Source organism: Sinocyclocheilus rhinocerous, unplaced genomic scaffold (genome assembly GCF_001515625.1).
Source record: "Sinocyclocheilus rhinocerous isolate Xijiao unplaced genomic scaffold, SAMN03320098_v1.1 scaffold76, whole genome shotgun sequence".
Classification (NCBI taxonomy): Eukaryota; Metazoa; Chordata; class Actinopteri; order Cypriniformes; family Cyprinidae; genus Sinocyclocheilus; species Sinocyclocheilus rhinocerous.
The window spans coordinates 481177-491202 of NW_015632724.1; the positions used below are offsets into that span (position 1 = coordinate 481177).

The window sequence follows — 10026 nt, forward strand, 5'->3', positions numbered from 1 at the left end:
CTTTTAATAATGATCCCCCCCCCACCCCCTTTATTACAAGCTACACTTTCAGTTACACCTTCTCGACATTTTTATTTAATTTCTGCTGTTAACTCTGCCTAATTTTTACATACTACATTTCCCAAAACAATCAATATACAACAGAACATACTGTGCAATATTGTTTCCCCACAATGCAATGCTGATTTTTATTCATTTATTTATTTATTGTTTTACTGCGATGAAGCAACCAGCCATGATTCAAGTGTTTTTTTTTTCTCTCTCTCTCTTTTACTCCATAGGTAACATTGTCACACAAAATTAGAATAATGGAAAGTAAATTTTAAGTTTACATTTAAATATACTACTGTTTGAAATTGTTGTGTAATGTACTCTGCCTTACATATTAATAGTAAACCTACTATTATCTACTAGTATCTATTTTTCAGTGTGTACTGCACATCATTTATTAAGCAGTAAGCCAGTATTCCATTCTGAACATAACCTTTGTCTCATCATTGACTCTAGGGTCTCCTAAAGGAATTTTGAGGATTTCAGATGATTTCAAAGAGGCACAGGGACAATTTCGAGGTTACGTCAGCAGGTGCAGCGCAGGGAGCTGTCTGAAAGAAACTTTCTGATGACTGATAGTTTCAAACAGGACTTCAGAGAGACCGGTTCAAAACTTCATAAACTGCAGCTTTCTCCAGTAAATGAACTTGCCGGTCCCCTGTGCACTGCCCTCTAGCTATAATGCAGCAAAATGTTCTCAGTTTGTTTATGAAGGTTCATATTGCATTTTATGTATCAGCTTACAGTGCGTTTCACTTTGATGTGCATCACCAGCTTAAATAGCATAAACATGCCAAACCACTGTGATAAAAGAGCGATGGAATACCGTTTCAGTTTTATAATGGACTGACCATCTTTCTGTTTCCGTATGTTGACACAAACAAGTACATTCACACTCATATTTCTAAACGCATTGTGCAAGTAACAACAAGGCATTACACATTCAATTAGACAAAAATTCACATTTATTTATTTTTAAACAAGTGTAGAACTTTACATCCTTTGTAGAGATGGGCTCCTTAACATGTTTATCAGAGATGGGTTTCATAATTATGCTTATGAGGATGAACTACGTCGACCAGTGCTGTAAAATATTCACAAAAGCATCATTTTTAAAGAATAATTTAATAAATAAATATCCAACCCCAGCTGCAGTAACATGTCTTTAAAGAAGAAGGTCCTCCTTCATGCTCAGCTGTGACATTGTTCATGCTTTGCACAGATTTGCACAAAATAAATGTGTGCAAGGCACGAGAACATGAGAATCTACTAAAACGAACGGATCTGAAGCGGCAAAGCCATTTTCATGAACAGGACAGAGGAATGGCGATGTCTTTTGCAGCGTAGCTCATCATAAACACGCTTCAAATCTTTTTTACATAGTAATCTCATTTTCAAAATCTCTTCATTTGCTTTATATTTAGGGTTGCTCTTGATTCTTTTATAGCAATTTATTTTACACAATCAATACAACAAAATATATTGTTCTATGTTATATCATTACCCTTGACAGTTCCGTGAATGATTGAGAGAATGTAAGGCCTGGGGTTTGTTTGCTAGTGGTCATATGGGGTTTTGTTGATGATTGTAAAAAGGGTGTTACAGGACTCCTTGAGTTCAGTCAGGACAATCTCTGCATGTCTCAAGGTCCTGGAAATTCCATTTTTGTATATAATAAAAAAAGACAAAGCAAAACCGCATTCAAAAGAGAAATATGTGAACATATATGTACATCCTTTGAGAAACATATGCACTGGAACGAGAAATACTTTTTTTGTTGGCTTAATTGTATTTATTTATTTTAAATGTGAAACTGTATTTCTATAACCAGGCCCACACGGAATCTGCAACCGCAGAAAACTGGAGATTTCCTCAAAACTAGAAGGCCCTCATTCACAAAGTTAGACTGTACACTTCATCTGACCCTTGCTTGTTTGCTTATTAAATAATTGTGGCTAATTTGATTACATTCAGCTACCAAAAACAGGGTAACAATTAAAAATTGCAAAAATATGTTTCCCTATTAGTGTTTTCTGTCTTGTTTTCCAGTAAAAATTCTTAAAACATTTTTTTTAACAAAATAGTATACTTGCTGAAATATGTCTTGAACTAAGATGTTTCTTACCCCATTGGTAAATGTTCTTCTTCTTTTTCTTTTCTTTTCAGCATATACCTTAACTCTTGTGCTTTGCTGAAAATCATGTACCTAATGTGGTGTTGCCAGCCATTTAAGAATTGTTTACAAATGTCTTGTTATGCTATATTATCACCAAATCTTGGATTCAATCTTTCCGTCCACTTGTTTTCTTTCAGTTGGTACAGATTTTGTATTTATTTTTGGAACTGAATGATTGTGGGCTTCATTGATCTGAGTTGCCAAGTCTGTGCTTACTTTTAGACTGTTGCCGCAGTTTTTTTTTTTTTGTCTGTGGGTTAAAGCAAAATTCCCTGCCCCCCTGGAATGTGATTTTGATCAAGTACGACCTCCATGGAACACAATTTTAGTGTAATTTTGATTGCCAATTTCCGCTATTGGGCTTGTTTTGGCCATGATTGGGCTAGTTTTGTTACGAAGACCTGGCAACCCTGGCTTATGCACCTCAGTTATTGAATGAAAAGCATTCTTTTTGGATGATTTTCATTCAAAACCTGTGCTAATTGAAAGAAAACATTTTAATAAAAAATATTTGGTGATAATATAGCATAATGGCATAACATAGCATTTTTGACCGGGAATATTTTTTTATCCCCCCAATGGGATAAAAAAAAATACAAATAATAATTCAACATTTTTTTTGAACAAAAATCTTAATATCAGGTTTTATGCATTTTTGCTGTACAAGTAAATGCATTTTTGTAAGGATACCTTTACCAAAAACAAGACATAAGCTTTGTGTGACATTTCATGAGTGACAACTTTCCACTGCAAATTTCCACCTAAAATCAGCACAGAAAATGCAATTAAAAGTCTGCAGATTCCGTCTGGGCCTGCCTGTAACTCGTTGGACAGCAGCGGTACATCTCCATTATGTGTGCAGTTATGTGGGAGGCTAAAAAAGGAAGACCACTCTGCCATCGGTGGATGGGCGGGGCTGTGTACATGGTGGGCGGTGCTTACAGTTTGTTTTAAAGGCTTGTGACCAGCTGCATTTGTCCCTCTCGTACGTCCCCCTCGGGGACACAAGCGTCTTTAGAGACGGGGATGATGAGGCCCTCGCTACTGTCTCTGCTCATCTGATAATACGCGTGCAGCTGCTGGCCTGACCCCAGGTTGGGCATGCTTTTATAGTAAACGTCTTCGCTCGGACTGTGTTTGGATGGCGAGAGGTCCTGGCCAACGTCTAGACTGCTCTCCGAGAACGGCGAGTCTCTGAGGTTTGGCATGCTGGTGTACACCGAGTCTCTGATGGGGGAGGGCAGGGCAGTTTCGGCTGGAGGTGGTAGCTGGCCGATGTAGCTGTGGGGATGCGACTGCCCTCCGTCCGTGTCGGCCCTCGCTCTCTCCTGCGTGTGGTACAGGAGCGAGTGAGTTCGCTGGGGGATGAGGGGGGCTTCGAGTGTGCGGGGATGCGTGTGGTGCAGCCCCAGACCGTCCATCTCGCTGTCCCCACCCACCTGCACAAGGGACGATGTCTCCGCGACCACAGGCTCCTCCCCTCTGCTGATCCCCGCCCCCTTTTTGGTGCTGATCTGGGACTCGGCGGCCCTGAGGTTGTTGTGCACAAGCTCAGAGATGATCATCTTCTCGAAGGCTGTGTCATTGAGACTGAGCCCGCAATCCACCACCTGCACACCGTCGCTGTAGTTATGAAGTGAGTAGCTGTTATTAAAGTTGCCGTTGAGTGGTAGAGTCCCGAACGTGTTCGTATCTCTGCCGCTGGTCACCGAGTGTCCTGCAACAACACAAGAGGATGAAAAACATTAGGTTGTCCGCTCTCGCAAAATCTGAGAAATATAATCACAATGTTTAATGCTGTTTAGGACCTGCATTTGAGTCGAATCCATAAATGCGAACATTTTTAGAACATCGGAACAAATCGGATATGTTTAGTCTGCGCATGCAGAATTGTAAGGTAAACTGGAAGAAAAATGGAAACTATATTATCGTCCAATGATATATTAAAAGTTGGACCTTTGGTGAGCATACATACAGTATACTCACTTTAACCAATATATACTATTTAGCAAATCTTGGCTGTGCGATTGTTTATATTGTCGAAAATTCTCTAAAAATCTCTATATATAAAGTTGGATGCATATTATATCCATTATATATTAATATTATGGATATAATTGTATCCATTATACATTATATTATATCCATACATTGTAAAGCAATGTATACTATATAGTAAATGTCAACTGCCAGATTTTATTATTTTTTTTTAATTCATCGCAAAATGGAACTATATTATCACCCAGTTCTATATATAAAGTTGGATATACTTGCATAGGCCGACAGATATTATATAGCATATCCTAACGGCAAAATGCAAACTATATTGCCGCCCAGCTCTAAACTAATAAATTTAACTATTAGGCAAGATATGAAGATGTTATAAACATTAACATCATGATTTTCTGTAAAGCTGTTTTGAAACAATATGTAGTGTGAAAAGTGCTATAAAAATACATTTGAATTGACTTAAGTGACGAATTTACTAAATAGCTGAAACGACTTTCAGCGTGAAATCATGCATTATTTGCAAACGACACACAATCCAGGCCCCTAATAATGTGTAGTTGCATTTCTGGATTTTTACAGTAAAGTGCCTGGATCACAGTTCTACAGCCCCAGCAAAGTACGCCAGATCGCAGTAGTCTTCTACATCTAGGTGTACCTGACCTAATTTGCATAATTTCCTTACTGAATCCACAGGCGCAGGCACATTTCATTCTTTGTGAATTCTCCACAGTTCTGAATTTTTCCCCAATCACCCAATTTTGAACAATTCACAATGACCAATTTCAGAACACTGGTTTCAACCACATCCCAAACAACATTAAAATCATTCTGTAGGCTTCAAACATCACAGACACAAATGAAAGAGCGGCACAGATGTGTATTCACAGATGAAAGAGCGGTGACAGTCACAGAATTCATCAACATCAGCTTGATTTGAAGCAGTTAAGGCGGTGGGGGTGAAGGGTTTGAAAGAAACAGAAAAAAGCAAAATTAGAAGGAAAAAAAAACACAAACACACACACACACACACACACACACAGCCATTTCTCACACTACAGAGAGCCAATGAAAGCGAAAGCATCCAACAGACAGGAGAGAGAAAACTCACTCTGAACAGCTCGCATCAAGTCTGTCTGTTCAGGCCAGCAGACCTGAGCGCTGCTGATGAACAAAAAGAACACAAAACAAAAAGGAAAATGATTTATTGTAAAACATGATGAGATATCACTAACAGAAAAAAGTGGGGAAAAAAAAACAAAAACAAATTACAACGTTAGCGCAAGCAAAGGACTTAGCAAATTAAATTAACGTCAAAATTAAGGCCTTTTCCCTCCGTTAAATGTCACAGTTGGGTTTGTTTGCTGTACTGGACTTTATGTGGTAATTGGAGTTCATTTGCACACCGGTGGATGAGTGGCTGTCTGCCAGCCATTTCTCACACTACAGAGAGCCAATGAAAGCGAAAGCATCCAACAGACAGGAGAGAGAAAACTCACTCTGAACAGCTCGCATCAAGTCTGTCTGTTCAGGCCAGCAGACCTGAGCGCTGCTGATGAACAAAAAGAACACAAAACAAAAAGGAAAATGATTTATTGTAAAACATGATGAGATATCACTAACAGAAAAAGGTGAAAAAACAAAAAAACAAATTACAACGTTAGCGCAAGCAAAGGACTTAGCAAATTAAATTAACGTCAAAATTAAGGCCTTTTCCCTCCGTTAAATGTCACAGTTGGGTTTGTTTGCTGTACTGGACTTTATGTGGTAATTGGAGTTCATTTGCACACCGGTGGATGAGTGGCTGTCTGCATGAGCTACGATAATCTTTAACTGCATCTTACGAGAGCCCACCGGTGGGCGGCTCGGACACAGCCATTCCCTGAACCTCTCCACAGAAATGACAAGACAAAGGAAGGAGATGGCAGATGGGAACAGAAGAGGGACAGTAATTTGAGGAAAGGGAGTTTAAGAGAGATTTCTACTGGATATTGAGACGGAAGGGCTAAAGAAACACGAGGGCAGAATTCCTCACTAAACTGGTAAACAGACAGATAGAGGTGTTTCACCGGAGGAGGGTAACAGAGAATATACTGGGGACATATACACTATGGAAGCCCGTTTCCACCATGGGGTATAAAAAAAAAAAGTCAAAGTCACAATTCTGACATTTTCTTACAATTGCAAACAATTGTAAACCCGCAATTGCGAGATAAAAGTCTTAGTTTTTATTTCTTTATTTATCAGAAACAAGCTTCAATAATCTGGATATTTTAGCTAAAAAATATTTAACATCAAAATAGATTGAAAAAAAGTTAAAGCATTAAACAAATAACTTGTGTAAAATAATAAGACTATAACTTAAATGACAAAAATGATAACAAAAGTATTTGGACACTTTCTGGTTTTAGTGGAACATATAGCTTATGTGATGAACTACACCTGTGCATATTTTGCAAGGACACCTGTGTAAACTTGAGGGGTACCGACTTTAAACATCCACTAAAAAAACAAAAACAGTTTTGAATTAAATTTTCAGAAAGCATCTGAATCTCAGTTTCATGACTGGATGAGCCGCAGTAGAAGCTGTTGTAACATGCAGTTAAACATACAAATGTAACTGCAAACTATATGCTTTTCAAATTGAAGGGACTGGCTTCAACATCTGTAGCATTTCAGCTTTAAACTGAGAAGAAAGTATTTGGATAAATCCAACCCAAACGAGACTGTTTAACAAAGAGAGAAGGCGACTGATTTTAATACAATCTCCATTCAGAATGATGTGTGCACATTTCAGAAATCTCAATTGTGTGTGCAATGTGCATGCATCGTGCCAACATCCCAAAGTTGTAAAATGCAGAGGTGATGAAAGTATTGTTTCACTGAGAGCAACATTTCCTCACTCTAATGATTTTGAACCATGTGCTGACAATATGTGGATGGTCTGTTGATGGCCAGAGAGTTAAATTATGGTAAAACAATTACATTTGATGGGCAACTTTTAAACTGATTGCATACTTGTCTCTCTGTAGGTCACTGAGTGTGTGCAGGAAGGGGAAAGAGAAAACAAGACACAAACAGTTAACAGTGTCATGTCACTCAAAAAAAATAAATAAATAAAATAAAATAATATATATATATATAAAATATATTGCTTAAATATAAATATTAAATACAAAAAGAAATAAGATAAATATGCGTGCATAAAAAAAAAGTAAAAAAATCTTGTGAGCATCACAATGGCTTCATAAGTAAAGAAACATTGCTTTACTCTGTGCTGTAAATCCACACAGTGAGAACTACAGTTTTAGCCTAATATATCATTTCTGAGCACAGAGGGGCTGATACTACCTAGTACTCTGATAATACTCATAGTACCACACAGTATCACTTCAGCAGAAGGGCTAAAAGGAGTGTAGTGGATTAGTCGTCACACCTGGAGAGTGAAAGACTGGCACCGTTGGTGTGTTACATACGATAGTTTCAGCCAGTAAGGTGTTGTAGGGGTTATTAGTGCCTTGTGGTCTCAGAAGAGGGTTAGTAAGAAGATAATTGCCCGTCATTCCTGAAGCAACAAAAACAAGAGGACAAATAAGATTATGACCTCTAAGATGTCTATTTAAAGACATACAGTAGTGATGAGTAGTGTTTCATCTGGAAGCATGTTTATTTTTATTTTATTATTATTAGTATTTTTTATTACTTAGCTGCATATTTATGCAATTTAATTGGTAATATTAAATCAAATTAATTTCAAGAAATGATCACATTAATAATTTTAAATGTTAACAACATTTGTCAATGACATCCTCCATTGAAAATGAATGGGTGAATTTTTGCCAATGGCAAAAACAAACAAACAAAAAACTAACAAAAGAGTATTTTAAATTTAACTACTGGGCACAACTTCTTACTAATTCAAGATCTTGGTTAAAAAGTATGTGCTAAAAATTAAAATGATAAATTATAAACTTTTTTTGTCCATATTATTATTTTTTTCTTTCTCACAATGCTGTGATATCAATATTGTAAACAAAAACAGTAATTGTTGTTATTGTTTCTGAGCAAAGACACTGAAGCACGGAAAGACAATTATTATTATTATTTTTTTTTGCACCTTTGAGTTTTGTGCTTCAACGCATGCATTAAAAGCATGCTGAGTGTTTTAGAGCAAGCCAAAGCAAACGGCTCTGAATAATACAACCTTACCGCAGGTCAGCTAGAGTTGAACATCATCTTCTCATCACATGCATTTCAGCCCTGGCTAAATAATAAATGACAGTTTTTTTTTCTAAATCCTTGAAATAGCTGACCGAAGGCATATTTTCTACTGACTCACTACTGTAGCTGTGTAAAACAGGCCCAAAAGGGGCTTGTCTGGCTTCTTGTGTCTTTAAATGGACATTAATCGTTTAATTTTCCATTAAAGTCAACATGAAATCAAAGGTGATGCTATGTACTTTCTCAATACATATTCCTGATGTTATTGTGAACGATTCATTAGTCCATGTTATTCCAAGGAAGAAAAAAAAAAGAAAAAGTTTGGCATCATAATCTTTCATCAAAATGTAATGACTTCGCCTCTGAAACGACTTTCCTTTTTGGCTGACGACACCAATCTTTCTTATTTTTCATCCACCGCCTCACCCAAAATACCTGACATAGAGAGACCACTTTTCAAAGTCTAATTAATTTGCTATCTGACAAATATGTCACATCACATTAGTAAAAGGGTTGCGAATGCTGTTTCATGTTGACTTTAACTAAACTCACATATGAGTGGTTTAAAATAGATACTCGTGCATGTCTACCAGTAATCATGCTTTTCATAAGCTTATCAGTTGAATAAAAAAAACTTGTTTTACATAAATATATCTGAAATATTCATAACTATACATGAAAAATAAAATCAGATTTCCAAAGCAGGCTTCATTTAACTTAACTGTTGAAATGGTTAAAATATAAATGAATTTGGTATTTAATTCAAATGAAAATGATGAGTTTATTAGTGCAGAGCTTCAAAAAGTATTGGCTATTAATAAATTTGATTAAATATGAGGTCAATTAAATGCTAAAATATTTGTAATGATTTTATTAAACATGGATGACTGGTTACAGATCACTATGTCTCAGTCTATTATGAAATGAGTTTGGGTGCATGGCTGACCTTGGTTGAGGGTTGATGTGCTGTTGATGTCTCCTGAGATGAAAGAGGACTCTGACTGTTTTCTGACTGTGTCGTTCCACATTCTTCTGATTCGACTCTGTTAGATGAACAAATGAAACAATGATCACTATCTTCAGGAGAAAAAAATTGCATGTTCCATCTTTTTTTTTCTTTTTCTGATATGTACAGTGGCCCCAAAGATAATTTGGATGCCTTTGGACACTTCAGTCGTACTTATCGGATGCAATGACATTCATACATTTCTCACAAAATATCAAAGCAAGTGGCATCTAGAAGCAAATGATAGCTTTTATAAGAACTAACTTCACTTTTCTGAGCCTTTTCAATTACTTTCAAGCAACTGGTGCCAATGTCAGTAGGCGCGTTTCCATTACAGATGTGCGCAACACTTTGGCGATATTTTATAAATGTCGAATAAAAAGTTTTGCGAAATGACGGCGTTTCCATTAATCAATGTTATGCGACTAAAACGTAACCTTTTGCCTCTCGCGACAAGTCATGGCAACGGATTTTGGTGGGATTTTGGCTATATTTATTCAAAGGAGGCGTATGCATGTATCTTTACAGAAGCGGCACAGAGAGCCGCTTCAGAAACGTGCGTGGC

The 10026-nt window shown here is 37.0% G+C and overlaps 1 protein-coding gene across 1 annotated transcript in view; it reads right to left on the reverse strand.

Moving 5' to 3' along the window:
• Window positions 1-2868: 2868 nt before the first annotated feature.
• The window catches only part of LOC107742904 (adhesion G protein-coupled receptor L2), a 58842-nt gene continuing 51684 nt past the window's right edge, over window positions 2869-10026 (reverse strand). The window contains exons 18-20 of the mRNA XM_016555985.1: window positions 9402-9498; window positions 7671-7799; window positions 2869-3944 (exon numbers count right to left, since the gene is read on the reverse strand). Coding sequence (XP_016411471.1) covers window positions 3178-3944; window positions 7671-7799; window positions 9402-9498 — 993 coding nt within the window. The 3' untranslated portion in view covers window positions 2869-3177. The remainder of the gene's footprint in view (window positions 3945-7670; window positions 7800-9401; window positions 9499-10026) is intronic.